The sequence below is a fragment of the Typopeltis vanoorti genome, chromosome 21 (assembly GCF_054136105.1).
Source record: "Typopeltis vanoorti isolate ZY-2024b chromosome 21, IOZ_Tvanoo_1.0, whole genome shotgun sequence".
Lineage (NCBI taxonomy): Eukaryota > Metazoa > Arthropoda > Arachnida > Uropygi > Thelyphonidae > Typopeltis > Typopeltis vanoorti.
Genome location: NC_143569.1, coordinates 33,703,778 through 33,721,776, shown reverse-complemented (window position 1 = coordinate 33,721,776; position 17,999 = coordinate 33,703,778). Strand labels below are relative to the sequence as shown.

The 17,999-nt window shown below is 36.2% G+C and overlaps 1 protein-coding gene across 2 annotated transcripts in view; it reads right to left on the bottom strand.

The window, feature by feature from the left end:
• Nucleotides 1-7,005: 7,005 nt before the first annotated feature.
• LOC150094725 (E3 SUMO-protein ligase NSE2-like) overlaps nucleotides 7,006-17,999 on the bottom strand; it is a 114,078-nt gene continuing 103,084 nt past the window's right edge. For both annotated transcript variants that reach the window (XM_090411448.1, XM_090411447.1), the window contains exons 5-6: nucleotides 17,011-17,191; nucleotides 7,006-7,163 (exon numbers count right to left, since the gene is read on the bottom strand). In XM_090411448.1, coding sequence (XP_090267574.1) covers nucleotides 7,091-7,163; nucleotides 17,011-17,191 — 254 coding nt within the window. In that variant the 3' untranslated portion in view covers nucleotides 7,006-7,090. The remainder of the gene's footprint in view (nucleotides 7,164-17,010; nucleotides 17,192-17,999) is intronic.

Sequence of the window (17,999 nt, the reverse complement as noted above, 5' to 3'; positions counted from 1 at the left end):
TTTAAAATATCAAAGTCAACGATAAGTAGCATTCTTAAGAATAAGGAAGCAATAAAAGCAGCAAATGTGGCTAAAGGTGTGATAATATTGACCTCAAGGAGATCACATGTTATTGAAGAAAAGGAAAAACTCCTTTTAGTGTGGATAAACGAGAAGCGATTACGTGGTGACGTTATTACTGAGAGAATTTTTTTGTGAAAGCCAAACATCTGCATAGTGAACTTAAGAAACGCACACCTAAAACCAATACTGAAAATTGGGAGTTTAAAGGAAGTATAGGCTGGTTCGATATATTCAAAAAACGAACTGGGATCCAGTGTTGCCATGCACGGAGAGGCTGCGAGTGCCGATGTAGTAGCGGACAAATTTGAAAAATTCTTTAAGGAGTACGTGGATAGTGAGGGATTTGTACCTAAATAGGTTTTTAATTGCGATGAAACAGGTCTTTTTTTTGGGAAAAAAAAAAATGCCCAAAAGGATCTATATCACAAAAGAAGAAAAGACGACATCAGGATATAAACCTATGAAAGATAGAATTACTTTGCTGCTTTTGTGGTAATGCTAGTGGAGGCTAAGTAAAGCCTTTGCTCGTTTAGCATTCTGAAAATCCATGCGTTTTTAAAAAGAACAATGTCATAAAGAGCAAATTCGGTGTTATGTGGAGGGCCAACACGAAAGCGTGAGTTACCAGACAGTTTATCACTGAGTGGATTTATCAAGAATTTGCTCCCACTCTAAAAGCTTATCTTACTGAAAAAAATCTAACATTAAAAGCTCTTCTAGTGATGGACAATGCTCCTGCTCATCCCCGATATTTCGATGAGGATTTAGTTGGTGAATTCAGTTTCATCAAGATAAAGTTTTTGTTAACCAATACCACTTTTATCATACAAAAATGGACCAGCAAGTGATTTCAAACTTCAAAAAAATTGTATAATAAGGCTATGTTTCAAAAGTGCTTTGAAATAACTAACGTCACAGAACTGACTCTTAAAGAATTTTGGAAAGAGCATTACGCCAAAGGATGTATCTCCAATGCAGACCATCAAGAATTGTTCTCTGTTTGGGTTAGAACACATACTATTGTGGAAAAATGGTACCCTAATAAGACAGTAGTGACCAGATATATCAACTTATTCGATGACAACGTGATTGGTTATTTTAAAAATATCAAAGAAAATCGCCAGCGCCAAACAACATTAGATAGATTTTTCTCTGGAGAAAAAAGAAAACATGAATCAGCATTAGTCAGAATCCGGAACATGACGTGTTGTGTGGTTTTTCGCGTATTGTAGTTCTTTTAAGCTGAGAGAATTGGTGAGATTTTTCCATGTCTTTAAGAATAGCACCCTGCTGATTCTTTAAAAGTTATGTGTCTGTAGTCATCCTCGATATAATGCATAGAACTGTTTTTCCAGTCTAAAACGTGATTTGATGTCGAAAAATGGTGAGCTAAAAATGATGTGAGTAATTTATGTCCCCTACATGTTCTTTCTGTCTTATTTCAAGACTTTGAGAGGTCTGTCCAATGTATGATAGGTCACACGTGCATGGAATTACATATACTTCAGAATGTTTGAAGAATGGGACTTCATCTTTAGGTGATCTTAAGACCTGTCTGATTGTAGTAATTGGTTTAAAAACCACTCATGTTATGAGCTTTTAACATTCTAGCTAATTTTGTGGATACTGAACTAATATATGGAAACACTGCTGTGGATACCTATTGGGAATCAGTTACACGTTGTTGGAGGTTGTCTTTGAATAGAAATTTCTTTAAAATGTTGGTGGCATATCCATTCAGAGACAGAGTCTTAGTTATCTGCGACAGTTCTAACCTTATATCATCTTCTTTTGAATAAACTTTAAGGCTCTATTCCAGAGCATATGAATGATGCTGTGTTTTTGTGATCGATGATGGTTTGACGAATAATGTAGTTATCTTCCTATATCTGTGGGTTTCTTGTAAATGAACAGTTGGACATTGTTATATTCTCTCTTCACCAGTATGTCAAGAAAGGGTAGTTCATTGTTCTTCTCTAGTTCCATAGTACATTTGATCTTATTGTGAAGTGTGTTAATTTTATTAAGAAACACTAGATTTTCCATGGTATCTTTCCATATGATGAACACGTCATCGACATATCTCCACCATATCGATGGTATAGGTGAAATGTTGGAAAAAATATTTTTTCAAGTTTTTTCTATTCAAAAAGATATTTTTTCCAACATTTCACCTATACCATCGATATGGTGGAGATATGTCGATGACCTGTTCATCATATGGAAAGATATCATGGAAAATCTTCTAGTGTTTCTTAATAAAATCAACACACTTCTTCACAATAAGATCAAATTTACTATGGAACTAGAGAAGAACAATGAATTACCCTTTCTTGACATACTGGTGAAGAGAGAACATAACAATGTCCAACTGTCCATTTACAAGAAACCCACAGATACAGGAATATATTATTCATCATTATTAAGAAATCATTCGTCAAACCATCATCGATCACAAAAAACACAGCATCATTCATATGCTCTGCAATAGAGCCTTAAAGTTTATTTCAAAAGAAGATGATGTATGGTTAGAACTGTCACAAATAGCTAAGACTATCTCTGAATGGCTACCGCACCAACATTTTAAACAAATTTCTATTCAAAGACAACCTCCAACAACGTGTAACTGATTCCCAATATGTATCCACAGCAGTGATTCCATATATTAGTTCGGTATCCACAAAATTAGCTAGAATGTTAAAAGCTCATAACATGAGTGGTTTTTAAACCAACTACTGCAATCAGACAGGTCTTAAGATCACCTAAAGATCAAGTCCCATTCTTCAAACATCCCGGAGTATATGTAATTCCATGCACGTGTGGCCTATCGTACATTGGACAGACCTCTCGAAGTCTTGAAATAAGACAGCAAGAACATGTGGGAGACGTAAATCACAACAGAATAATCTCATCAGGTTTAGCTCACCATTTTTCCATATCAAATCGCATCATAGACTGGAAAAAAAGTTCTGTGCCTTACATCGAGGATGACTACAGACACAGAACTTTTAAAGAATCAGCAGTGGTGCTACGCACAGGCAGCAATTAAAACAGAAATCAGGGAGCTATTCTTAAAGACATATGGAAAAATCTCTCAGTTCTCTCAGCTTAACAGAACTACAATACGCGAAAAACCACACAATACGTGGTCATGTACCGGATTCTGACTAACGCATGTGCACTTCCAAACGAGAATTATGAAAAGTGAATCAGCATTCACAACTCCAGCTAAGAAGCAGAAAGACGATGCTTAACAATGGGAGCATTATTTTCGTCTTTGTGATTTTTATATTAAAAAAATATTCTTCACTGTTATTTTTATGTTGTAATAATTAAAATTAATAAAATAAAGATAAGATTATTTTGTTTAATTTTTTCTAAGTTATTAACATTAAAAAACCTAAAATAGATAAAATAAAAAAAAATTATTGAAATTTTTTGGATATGGGAATGGATTATTTCGCTTTCCATTATTTCTTATGTAAAATCTTGATTCGGACTTCGAACGGGTTTCTGGAATGAATTAAATACGAACTACGAGGTACCACTGTACTCTTATCCCTGCATCCCCCTGTAGCTTTAACTAACTGTGTTGGGATTCCATCAGTAAGACTAAGACTCTGAAAACTTCCAAGTCAGGCATATTCCACTAGATTGGATGTTAGAGTAATTCCTAGTGGATTCACAGAAGAAACATCAACTCGGTTGGATGATTTTCTGGAGACTAATGAGAACTCACCAGAATTACTTTGGAAAGCAGTCAAGGTAATAACACAGGATACAGCCAAGAAGTATCTCAGCCTAATAAGAAGACCAAGAGACCCATGGAATCAAAAGAAGGCAGTTGGAAAAACAAAGAGACACCAGGAAAATTTTGATTTGGAACCTCCTCCACTTAGGCATAAGTTGAAAGTGCAGTTAAGCAGCTTAATAGCATCAAGGCACCAGGTGCAGATGAAATCCCAGCATAGTTAATTAAGGCTGCAGGGGGATGGAAGGATAAGAGCATTTCATAGATTGATTACAAGGATCTGGAAGACAGGATCATGGCCGAGAGACTGAAAGAAGTCTGTATTCATATCACTACATAAGAAAGGAGATATGAAAGCCTGCAAGAACTAAAGCACTATTAGTTTAATATCTCATGCAAGTAAAATTTTATTGAAGATCATGCTAAATAGGATTGAGGCCAAAGCTGAGGCAGAGATGCCAGAGGAACAAGCAGGATTTAGGAAAGGTAAGGGCACCAGAGTTCAGATCCTTTGCCTTAACAGATCATAGAAAAATATAAAGAATTCAGACTCCCTCTGGTAACACATTTCTTAGACTACTCTAAAGCTTTTGACTGTGTTCAGCATGTGAAACTATGGGAAGTAATGAAAAGAATGGGTTTTCCTCAACACAACATTGATAAGATGGCTATCAGGTTGATAGCCAACTTGTACAGTGAGCAAGAAGCCATGGTAAGAACAGGTGTTGGATTGACTGATTGCCTTCAGGTTGGAAAAGGAGTTAGGCAAGGATGTTTACTTTCTCCTCACTTGTTTAGTATATATACTGAGGACATCATGCATGAAGCACTGGATAAGCTCAAGACAGGAACTAGGACAGGAGGTAGATTGATCAGTAATCTGAGGTATGCTGATGATACGGTACTCATTTGTAATGACATGGGAGAACTAGGACAAATTCTTGACAAAGTTAACATGATCAGTAATAATAGCGGACTTCAACGTAATCCTAGCAAGACAAATTATGGTTCTCAAAGGAAATACAAACAGTGAAGCTGTTGAGAAACAAGTGTACCTTAATGGAGAAAGAATTGAGGAAGTCAGCAACTCTGAGTATCTGAGATCCATTATTAATGTGAAGAACTGCTGTTCAGAAGGAGGTTAGGGATTTGTAAAACAACAGTCAGAGACTTGTATAAAATTTGGAAGGATGGATCTATCTCCATGGGAACAAAGTTAAGAATTTTGGATGCATTTTTTTTTTTTTTCCCCAACAGCGACCTATGGATGCCTTTGAGATGTGGTGCTACAGAAGGCTGTTGAGGATATTGTATACTGAAAGGCATACAAATGAATGGGTGTTAGAAAAGATCAGTAGATCTTTAAGGCTCCTTAAAGATATTGACAAAAGAAAGTTAAAATAATTTGGAAGGATGGAAGGAGGACTTCTCAGAACAGTAATAAAAGGTAAAGTTCCTGGAAAAAAGAGGAAGGGGTAGACCATCAATGAAATGGATGGATGGTGTGCGTAGATTGACTAATCGTCAGAGAGTTGAGGTCTCCAGAAAAGCAAACAACAGGACTACATGGCAAGGTCTGGTGTGGAACATCACTGAGCATCGGAGTGACCATACGGCATCTGTGGATGCCCAGTGAACATATAGTACAGAGATTCCATCTGTACCCAGCACCTTATTGCTATTAAGCTGTTTAACTGCTGTTTCAACCTCATGCCAAAGTGGAGAAGGTTCCAAATCGAAATTTTCTGGTGAGAGGGCTCCTCCAAATTTTCTTTATCTACTGTGTTGTACAGTTCCTTGCAGTATTCTTTCCATCTGTTTTTGATTTCCAGTTCTGTTAGTAGTCCTCCATGTCATGTCTCTGATGACATTCAATTTGGGCTTAAACTAGTGCCTTGGGACACAAACTAAATGAAACATCCTTTTATAATTGTGCCTACTTGTCTGGAACTTATCTCTTCACATTAATTAGTATAAAACTTTTCCTTGTCCTGCACAATGGCTCTTCTGACTTCTCTATGTAATCTCTTATATTCTTCAGTTCCTGTCTCTCTTTGTTTTTCAAACTGTCTTCTTTCGGTTAGATCCCATGTTGATCTGATATCCATAGGACTTTTGGTTTGGTCTTCTTATTAGGCTGAGATACTTATTATAGTGTATGATGATATATCGGCCATGAGGCCCCAAATTGTATCGAGGCTCGGGAACAGCATAGCTGATGAATCAGGCCTATGGCTGGGGCTTAAGTATTCCTGACTGTAATCCGTGTGTTCATGAGGCCAGTTTGCCTGCTTGTGGGAGAAAACCCCCCAGATAAACTGCAGAGAAATACCCTGCTGTCCATGCCCAAGACTAGCTAATTTGGCTATATCTGAGAAAGATCCTTAAGCACCTCATGTTGACAACGAGAATTGAACCCAAGACAATCCTTTCCCAGGCATATGGTTACGAAGCGCATAGCCACTCCGCTAACCGCAAGGATGCTGAGATACTCCTTGCCTGTATTATAACCTTGACTCCTTCCCAAAGCATTTCTGGTGAGTTCTCACTAGTCTCCAAAAAACCATCCAACCGAGTTAATGTTTCTTCTGTGAACCCACTAGGAAATACTCTAACATAAAATACTGGCTGATGGTCTGTATCACAGTATGCTCCAGGACAAGTATGCACATTAGAGATGCTTGTCTTCCACCAATGGAGAGACAGGATATAATCAATCTGGTGCCTTGACCTATCCATGTTAGATATCCAAGTATAGGTCCGTCATGGGCGTTTCGAAGCAGGTATTGATAATAACTGTTAGCACTAGCAAATTCCAACAGTCTTTCATCATGGGTGTTACACTCACCCAGACTAAACATTCCGCACTCATACTTTTTTTCCACTTTTGCATTCAAGTCCCCTAAGGTGTAAAGCACATCTTTCCTGGTGAAGAGGGCTTACCATGAGTGACACAATATTGATTGATAGGATGTACCTTAAGTTTAACACAAAGCATCCTGTCATTAATGGGGTTATAACTACGAAGGATTCTTGCCTGAATTGTCTTCAATATCATAGCTACTCCATAATGCTTTGAGTCACCACCTAAATAAGAAACTAGCACAATATATGTGAAACAATGTACTAAATAAGCTGAAAGTGTCTTATTGTAACTGCTTCAAGTGCACATATACCTTAAGGATCAAATGCAAAATTTTAAAAGTAATTTTATTAAAATTAACAAAACATCTGAGTGTGTACATTTTCAGCATGACAATATATGTTTAAAAAAGCTCAATGTTCAAAACATGGTTCCAGATCTTCTTTTCTTAATCTATTTGTATTAGCACAGGCCATGTGAGGGCACCTGAAATGCAAAGTTTACTTATTTGAATAACTATATTTATTTGTAATTATACTTTATTTATTATATTTTACATTATACAAAATCAATTATTGATTTTAACACAAAGTTGCATTAAAGAAGATAACTAAATATTTAGTTAACTAGAAAGAAAAGCTACGAATTCAACTTCTGTATATCTTAGAAAAGAAATGTGAAAAACTGACACGGGCACCTGATAATGTTAATTTCTCATTTCTGACAGCGCATCGTGATGCAAAGTATCTACTTGGTGGCTGAATAAATGAGATGATTACTGGTTAGGATATAAATAACCAGTTTTAAATGGCAGTATCATTTGACATCATCTTGTTTTGAGCAGAATAAAAATGATTATCGCAATAAAAAGGAAATGTGAATGAAATGGGCAGTAAATGGCATTGGTGGATTTGAGTGGTGGAGACAGCTGTAGAACAGATGCCCCCCCTTGATGAGTCTTTGGATTCCCTGGAGATGTCACTATAAAAAAAAAAATTAAAAAGAACTGACAACTTTCAAGTATTAATTAACCATGGACACAAGCATACAAATATTATTGGAGAATATTCTAACTGACTCAGCTAAGTAAGTATTTGAAGTTATCTGTTATAATAGAAATATAAGAATTAAGAAATTCATGAAAAATTATCAAATTATGAAGCCAATAGAAAATAACATGGTTTAAAAGAAAATACAATTAAGTGTATATTTCAATACTGAAAGTAGTAAAGGCTATCACATCTCATCCCAAAGAGTTCTTTTATTATGTTGCAAGCAGGAGGAATAACTATGGAAGGAACACTTGAATCAGTGCTCAAGGTAGTGAAGGTGATGGAGGTAGACAAAATAATTGAATAACTGAGTGACTACTTTGCAAAGGGTATATCATCCAAGTGAGGATACTGCTGTAACTCATGAGAAAACAGAGGTTGAATAATTGGAAGTACAGATGGGTTTTGAGCTGCATTTTATGAGAATGTGTAATGGAACTAGTGACGCCTTTGACTAAACTGTTTGTCTCGACCCTGGCAGAGTCCCAAGAGAGTGGAGGGGGGGACAAAATAAGTCCTCCGAATAAAGCAGAATCTGAGTCTATGGTAGAATATTATAGCGCAATCAGTTGTGCCTGGACCAGTATTGGTGCCTTCTTGTGGAAAGCCTCAGCAGTGTAGTTTGCCAGATGGCCTATCAGATGTGATCAGTTTGGCTGCCAACTAACAGCTGACAATGGCCAGGGAAATCTGGCTGTCTAATTAAAACAATGGCTGTTGAGGTATTTTTGCCATGTGATCCCTGCCTATTGTTGCGAATGTTTAAGTAATAGAATATATTATTACTGATTGATAGAACATCACGATTATGGATGAATGGGAGTGAACTGAACATGACTCTCAGTGAGACATACAACTCTCAGTTGAGTTCTGGTACTGTTGGTCAAATAAGATAGGCTGTGTTTCAAACTCCTGTCAAAAGAGCTGATCCGACATGCCTTTCTTTACAGAGGATCCTGTAGAGGGGAATTCTGACTGCTACCCTTAGAAACGTGGAGTTGGTAACCTGGAATATGTGTGCCTATTACTTACAGCTAAGACTACTGTAGATACTGCTATAGTCGGGAGGGGATGGCCCATAAAGGCACTCACAGTGCCTCTAAGCATGCAATCAGATATTTATTTTCTGGCTCTCTAACTACGATGGGCTTGATGGTATGACTGACCATAATAATAAACTACCAGAGATATGCTGCAAATATGATCCCAAATAGGGCTGATCTAGGATCATAGAATTAGAAATAAGGTAGTACCATATTTACTCAAATATAACTCTCACTTTTTTCCCTAAAATTAGAGTTAAAAAATCATGGTGCTAGATATATGCAGGGATTTTCAGAAACTAAACGATTTCAGGGGAAAACCAAAAAAACTAAACTAACGTTTAGAAATAAATCCTCAGTATTCGTTATAATTTATATTTGCTCATATTATTTATAAAATGAATGCATTCAAATTTCAATTATCAACGTTATTTATGCATCAGCCGTTCACATTCATCACACAATATATTTGAATGTTTAGCGACACTGCATCTGTAATTAACTTAAAACAGTTTCATTCTTAATTGTTCTTTTATCATTTCGGAATCATAAGATCACCATGTAAACTGAAAATGGATATGACTTACCAAGAATCTCCTATTTGCTATCACTACTTCCAGTCTAGAGTGAAGTTTCCTAATTGTTTTTTTAGATGCATGGCATCTAGGCAAATCTAGATGCATTTTACAATGGAACAACCAACAATTGCAAAAAATACCAAACATTTGAAAAGCCCACATGCAAAAAATACTCATCACCATCATCAAATTCCTGCCATGTACCCTCAAGGGATGTACACGATATTATAGTACTACATGACAAATTTACATCATTACTAATTTCCTATCTACAATTTTCCTCCAAATCAGTCTGTTACTTGTCAAGGTTCCAACATTATCAGATCTTATATTTCTATCGTCTAAAGCACTTTGTACCGTATCAATCCACCTATATCTTGGTTTTCCTCTGGGTCGTTTTCCTGCCAACCTGGCAGAGAACACATGTTTTGCTAATCTTTCCTCGCACATTCTGTTTAAGTGATCATACCACCTGAGATTAGCTCTGCTAACACATTCCTGGTGCTGACATCGTCAAGTTCTTTCCTAATATCCTCGTTTTTTATATGATATTGCCATTAATGCCATCTGTTCACGCCTCTAATCTTTCTCCGGACTCTCATATCTGCGGTCTCTAGTCTTTGGTCAAGTGTTTTACTTCTGACCCAGCTCTCAGATCTATAAGTTAAAATTGGTTTGAACACTGTCTTGTATATAGCTAATTTAGTGTTCCGACTAATTTCTCTCTTATTCCACATAAATTTATTCAGTTGACTTCCTACCATACCAGCTTTGTTGATTTTGTTGTCTATTTTCATATTTAATTTACCATCTTCACTAAAAATAGTGCCTAAGTAGCTGAAATGTTTTATATGTTCCACAGGTTCTCCGTTCACAATGCAGTTGATAATTTCAACGATTCTGCCTATTTTCATTGTCTTTGTCTTTTTATTGGTGACCTTCATACCATATCTATTACAACAGTTATTCAATTTAGTCAGGGAATCTTGCAAACTTGTAGCAGATTTATTTAGAAGTATAACATCGTCTGCATAAAGCAAAGAGCTCACATTAACATCTCCAATTTTGATATCATGTTTAATACCACTTTCCTTCATAATGTGGAAATATAGATAATGAATAACAGAGGGGATAATGTACATCCTTGTCTCACACCAGATTAAACCATTTTCCTGTACTTCCTTCTATTCAAACTGCCAACTTACAATTCAAATAAAGACTAAGTATTGCTTGATATAATGCCCCATTGACACCATATAACTGTAGCGTATTGAATAGCTTCTCTCTTGGCACCTTGTCATATGCCTTTTCCAAATTGACAAAACTTAAATACAGATCTTTGTTATATTCCCATGCTTTCTCGACTATTTGTCGTAAAGCGAAGATCTGATCCTGACAGCCTCTATTTGGCCTGAATCCAGCTTGTTCTTCACCCAGTTTTTCTTCCACAATCCTTCTCAACCGTTTCTCAAGTATACTTGCATAGATCTTGCCAGGAAGACTCAGTAGGGAAATACCTCTGTAATTCTCACATTCAGTTTTATTTCCATTTTTATATATGGGTACTATTAGAGCTCTACACCAATCATCGGGAATTCATCCCTCTGTTCAGGCTTTCTGAACTATGCAGTGCAGCCACTGTAACACTTTTATACCACCATACTTCAGCATTTCTGGTCGAATATCATCTACTCCTGCTGCCTTTCCACATTTCAAGCCTTTGAAGGCTTTTCATACTTCAAGTATTGATGTGTATTCCTGACTATATGCCTGTTGAGTGTTTTTTTACCACTGTGCTATCACTGCTTGTTTCATTTAGCAATTTTTCGAAGTAATTACTCCATACTTCAAGGATATCTTTTTCTCCCGTTTTTCATGTCACCTTTATCATCTCTAACTCCTTTTACAGCACTCTTTCCTCCATTTCTAAGCTTCTTCAACAACATCCAGAATATTTTGCCACCTTCTTGATATTTATTTTTTATGTTCTTGCCAAAGTCCCCCCATGACTTTTGTTTAGCTAGTTTTACACAGTGCTTAGCTTTCTTACATTTGTCTCTGTATTCTCTAAGAGCAAAAGCTGACGTATTTGCTAGGAACTTTTGATATGCTTTCTTCTTTTCCTTCACTGCCTCTTTAACTTCCTGTGTCCACCATGGAGTTCTGATTTTTCTATCCTTGCAGACAACCTCATTACATGCCTCTCTGGCTGAATCAATCAGGGTTTTCTTCAAGAATTGCCACCAAATCTCCAAGGTTTGGTTCCTGTTTTCAAACTCTTTCATTTTTTCTTCAATAAACTTTGTGTATTTTAGTCAACAGTTCACATCTGAGAGCTGCTCAACTTTTATTCACTTTAAAACTTTCTTACATGTTATTCTTTTCAATATGAAATTCAATTATATCCTGCTCAAATGGTGTTCGCTTCCAATTTCAAATCCTCTGTACATTCTGGTGTCCTGCACCAGGGAAAACATCACTATCAACAATAACATAGTCAATGAGACTTTTCTTATTCTTTGCCTCTTCTCTCCATGTGAATTTGTGCACATTTATATGCTGGAACATGGTGTTAGTAATAACCAGTCCATGTCCTGAGAAGAAATCGAACAAGTATTTGCCATTATTATTAGCTTTGCTCTTTTCTCCAAATTTTCTCAAAATATTTTTGTATGCCTGACAGTCATTTCCTACTCTGCTATTTAGATCCCCAACAAGGACCAACTTTTCCTTTTTCATTGTGTCAGTTGCTTTCTCTAAAGCATCAAAAAATTCCTCCACTTCTACCTTAGTAGAACCTTCTGTGGGACCATAGGCACAAATAAGTCTCATTGTCCAGTTCCCCATTCTGACATTACTCTACTTGAGACTGCCTGCCATTCAAGAAGATTGGTCTCGTATTGTGTGTTGAATACTATGGCTACTCCTTTTCCTTGATTGTTACTGCCTGAATATAATATTTTGTATTTATTGCTCAGAAAGATCTCACCATTTTTGTCTTTTTTGTTTCAGTCACCCCTGTTATGTCGATCTGGTACTTATCTAATTCCTCAGCAAGCTCCATTTCTTTGCCATTCAAGCTTCTTATGTTGATAGTACTGATCTTTAAGTCTGGTGATGTTGAGTTGGGGCAATGCACCAGCCGGCATTAAATTTTGTCATGTTGTACCATCATTTTGTATTTTGGTTTAAGCCAATAGGAATACAATTTGGTCGGCTAAATCTGAAATTGCCAGCCCATCCTCGTTCGTTCAGTATCCAGGTAGATACTCAACAGGGTGCACCATGAAAAGGTGAGGATTGGACATTAGGTCAGAAGCCCTGGTCGGCTCTCTGCATTCCTTTAAAGGCTATGTGGAAGTCTCCTCTCAGTTATACAGCTTTGACCCTTAAGCAAAAAATACTAGGCATTTGAAAAGGTCATATGCATACAAACAGCAGTTTTGTCTTGTGGTATCAACAAAGTGCTTCAGCTTAATTTTTCTGCAATCTTTCCAATTTATTCACATACATAAGGCCCCATTGGATATTATTTGATGATAAAGCTCATCTCCCAGCATTATTTTCTTCTCCAGTCCCTACACAGATAACCAAAACAAACTCATTTCCTATTTTAGCAATCATAGCTCTTTTTGTTACATTGTGTGTGAATCCACAGCAATTCCCATACAATGTAACAAAAATCAAGGCTTAATCCTACACCAAGTTTGGTCTGCTTTTATTAAAAGTCTAACTGCTGAAGACTTAGAATTCAACAGGCACATGCTACAGCATCTGACAGCAGAGTAGCAACTAGCATTGTTAAAACATGGATATAGTAATTAATTTAACATTTTTATTCTGGTTATTTATTTATATGTACCAACTGTGAAGTTCTGATAAAACATCTAATATGTGTATTTAATTATTTATAGTCTATTTTCTATACCACCTTTGTTAATACATCATCAGGGAATAAGTCTTTTTGACATGCGAAACTTGAAATATTTTTTTAAAATCATTATCTTAAAACATGTGAATCAATACCAGAAACTCTCTCTCCAATCAGTATTAATTAAAACTTTTTGTAATTAAATTATCTTAAATCACCCATCCCATTTGTGTGTCATCTCTTAACCAGGAGGTTGGCTAGCATGATGTGTATGACTCACCCATAGTCATGGTTGACATGTGGTGAGGACCCTATGCATACAATTTTCTCCACATATTGTCATAAGCATCCATGGTTATCGTTGAACATCCACGTTGAACAGTTTGCCTGTTCTGAGGGACAAAAATCCCAAGTTTCCGGGTGAAAAAACCCTCTACCTCCTTAGAGACTGGCTAAAACTTTACGAGACAGCATATACAACATATCAAGCATGTCAATTAAAAGGAATAAAGAACTGCAGTACCTGAAACAGAACCTCACACTTAATGGTTTTGAAACCAAGATGATCAGAAAAATTCTTAATACATCTCCTGCAACTGCCTTACTTAAACAAGATTTCAAGAATGCAATCATGTTGCCTTACATCAAGAATGTCACAGACCAAGTGGCTGTTGCTCTGCAAGTATACAACATAAAAGCATAAAAGTAGCTTTTTTTACCTTTACAAAAAAAAATTCAAGATTCTCACATCCACCAAAACCTCTCATCCCATGAAAAAACAGGTGTTTATGAGATTCACTGCTCTTGTGGCATTTGAAATGTGCTTTGAAAGGCATTTCAAAGCACATGGAAAGCACAAAGCCTATTGGCTTAAACCAAAATACAAAATGATGGTACAACATGACAAAATATAGTCCAGACAGAATGGTCAGGAGAGATCTGCATGTCTGAATACATAAAAGGTGTCAAAAAAAAGAAGAGAGCATAAATCAGGCTTGGCATTTCACACAAATACTAGGCCATCAAGTACTTGGGCAACAAACAAAAAATGTCATGTAAGTTTAAAGAAACCTTGTGAATGCTTATGAAGGTCAGCAATAAAAAGACAAAGACAACGAGAATAGGCAGAATTATTGAAAATGTCAACTGCACTGTGATCGGAGAACCTGTGGAACAAGTAAAACATTTCAGCTACTTAGGCATGATTTTTAGTGAAGATGGTAAATTAAATATGGAAATAGACAACAGAATCAACAAAGCTAGTATGGTAGGAAGTCAATTGAAAAATTCATATGAAATAAGAGAGAAATTAGTCAGAACACTAAATTAACTGCATACAAGACAGTGTTCAAACCAATTTTAACTTATGGATCTGAGAGCTCGGTCAGAAGTAAAACACTTGACCAAAGACTAGACCAATATCATATTAAAAACGAGGATATTAGGAAAGAACTTGATATTGTCAGCATCCATGTATTGATATGGTACAAAGTGCCTTAGACGATAGAAATATAAGATCTGATAATGTTGGAGTCTTGAAAAGTAACAGACTTATTTGGAGGAAAACTGTAGATAGGAAGTTAGTAATGATGTAAATTTTTCATGTAGTACTATTATTTCCTGTGCACCCCCTTGAGGGTACATAGCAGGAATTTGATGATGATGATGTGAATGCAATGGTTCCCTACACAATGCAATAAAAATCAAGGTTTAATTTTACATCAAATATGGTCTGCTTTCATCAAAAATGTAACTGCAACGGACCTAGGATATAACATGCATGATACCACAGACTTGATAGAAACAACTAGTAATGTTCCAACACACATACACTAACAAATTTACCATTTCTATTCTGGTTTATTAATTATATGTAACAGTTGTGAAGTTATCAAAACATCTAATACAGGGCATTCTGAAAAGTTCTCGGCAAGATTTGTTTTTCTTTCTAAGTTGGTACATCTGTCATAAGCATTCATGTGAAATTGCAAGTTATTCTATCAATTAGTTTGTTTTATACAGCTGTCTGAAGCAAAAGTGTTGTCTGTATCCCTTGAAATGGATAAAATTGAGTATCGGGAGGTTATAACATTCTTTGTAAAAGAAGGTTTAATGGCAAAAGAAATTCATTCAAAGTTCTTAAAAGTTTATGGGCACTCTTCTCCTTCGTTTTCAACAATTAAGAAATGGGCTGTACCAGCCTTGAAGATGATCCACGTGAAGGACATCCAAAAAGTATAACAACACCAGAAATCACTGATCAAGTGCACGATACAGTACTGGATGACCGGAGAGTCAAAGTGTGTAAAATGGCTGAGACTATAGGCATTTCAAAAACTTTGCGCAACATGCGTGTGGCACGCTTGTTCACAGCAGATCAAATACGCACTTGCATGAAAATCTGTGAACAGTGCATGAAGCGTTTTAACAAGAATAAAACTGATTTTGTGCATTGATTTATTACTATGGATGATACTTGGATTCATCATTACACACCAGAATCCAAACAGCAGACAGAAGCTGGTTGTTCAGCAAAGAAGACAAAGTCCATTCCATCAGCAAGATGGAATGGACTTTGTCATGGCATCGGTGTTTTGGGATGCTAAAGGCATTTTGTTTATTAATTATCTTGAAAAGGGTAAAACAATAACCGGGGGAACATTAATTCAATCTTTTAACAAGACTTGACAAAAAAATTCATGAGAAAAGACTTAGCTTGCAAAAGAAAAAATCATCATTCATCAGGACAATGCACCTGCCCACAAAGGTGTTTTGGCAATGGGAAAATTAAGGGATCTGCACTATGAATTGTTGGAACATCCGCCCTATCCCCCAGATTTGGCTACTTCTGACTTCTATCTCTTGCCAAAACTAAAACTCTTCCTTGCTGGTTGGTCAGCGGTTTTCTGCGAATCAAGAGGTGATTGCAGTTGTAGAGGGATATTTTGCAGATCTTACTGAGAACCACTACAAGGATGGTATAATGACACTGGAGCATTGCTGGAATAAATGTATTAGTCTTAAGGGAGATGATTTTGAAAAATAAACATAATTTTGAAATTATAAATTTGTGTTTTCATTGTTAGGCCGAGAACTTTTCAGACCACTCTCGGAATATGACATTGGATATCTAATCACGCCAAAGTGAATGGTTTTACATTTACTGACACCCATTTTCCCATGCCCACAATTCCAGCCTATTCAAATCATCAAGTACTGCATATCAGCAGCATTCCTGAGTACCCTACCTATCTTTGCATCATCAGCAAATAGCCGACTTTTCATTACTCTCCCCAGTTCCCTGGCAAAAACAATGGGGGGGGGGCTTGTTTAATCAGGCAATGCCCCAGCCGACATGAAATTCTGTTATGTTGTACCATCATGGTATATTGTGTTTTAAGCCAATAAGAATGTTATTTGGTTGGCTAAATCCCAAATTGTCTCGTTCGTTCAGTATCCAGGTAGATATTTAACAGGGTGCACCACAAGAAGGTGAGGATTGGACATAAGGTTAGAAGCCATCATCGGTTCTTTGCATTCCTTTAATGACTATGTGCAGGTCTCCTCTCAGTTATACAGCTTTGATTCTTAAATTATCTTTTATAACTTAAGCACCGCAGTTATAAAAGATAATTTTCAATAACACTACAAAAAATTGTCTATTAACTGGTCTAAAAACAATATTTTATATAAAGAAAAAAGAATAACCCTGTATTTAAATACTATTTTTGTTTGATTAAAACAAAAACGCTATACATGGAGAATATATTAAGCAACATAAATGCTTACTTGGCATTTCTTTTGGACTTTATGTGTTGCAAGATAGACGTCTTTTCATATATATGATGACAGTACTTGTTTTTTACAGGGTCAATTATATCCTTTTTAGTAATAGGATCCTTATAAATTCTTTTTTCTTCTGTCATTATCAGATCCTCCTCAGATACATCAGGTTCTGACTTTATTTTTTCTGAAAATAAGAGAATAAAATAATCCATGTGATGAAATCTCTAAATGTAAAATAATGTGAAATTTGATATGTTTTATTTTTTTTTTAAATGCCTTTAGTTCTAAATTAGTCATAAGGTTTAATGTAAGAGGTATGACAGAAACCTAATGTACAGTCTTGCCATAATGTTACAACTTCTGCACATAGCCAACATTAGTGTGTTCATCAGTGGAGAGACAGAGAGTTGTCTAGCTGTAATAGTACTTCACAAGGTTGGAATGCAGACACCTGTTATTTTCAACATGCTAAAAACACTAAGGATTACAGGCAGCCCTTGGTTTACGGCAGTTCAATTTACGCTGATTCACAATAGCGCTAGTTGCCTGTGCATGCTTTCTTACTGTAGTGTGGTTTACTGAGAAACGATGCTAGCAGGCACTTGTTATGTCCCCACTTTCCTTATAATTCTTCTTACTTGGCTCATATAGTTTACTTCGTATCTATATCGTTATTTATCTCATAAATTCTAACTTTATATCAGAATCTTAATTATACCTCACTAACTCATTAATTTATGCAGGCTCAACTTCTACTCTGGCCGCTAACAACTTTAAGGATATTGCATGTGGGCAGAAGATAAAGAGATTTCCAATGGACAATGAGAATTCCTTTGTTTCTTTGCTGGTGCTATCTTTGGATTCAGGGAAAATTTCTATTATACTGTGCCACCCTGAATCCTAGATTTTTGAATAAGCATAGCACACTATCTTTAAATTCTTGAACTATATGAAGGAGTTCAAATCTCATCTATCTCTAACTTAGTTTGCAG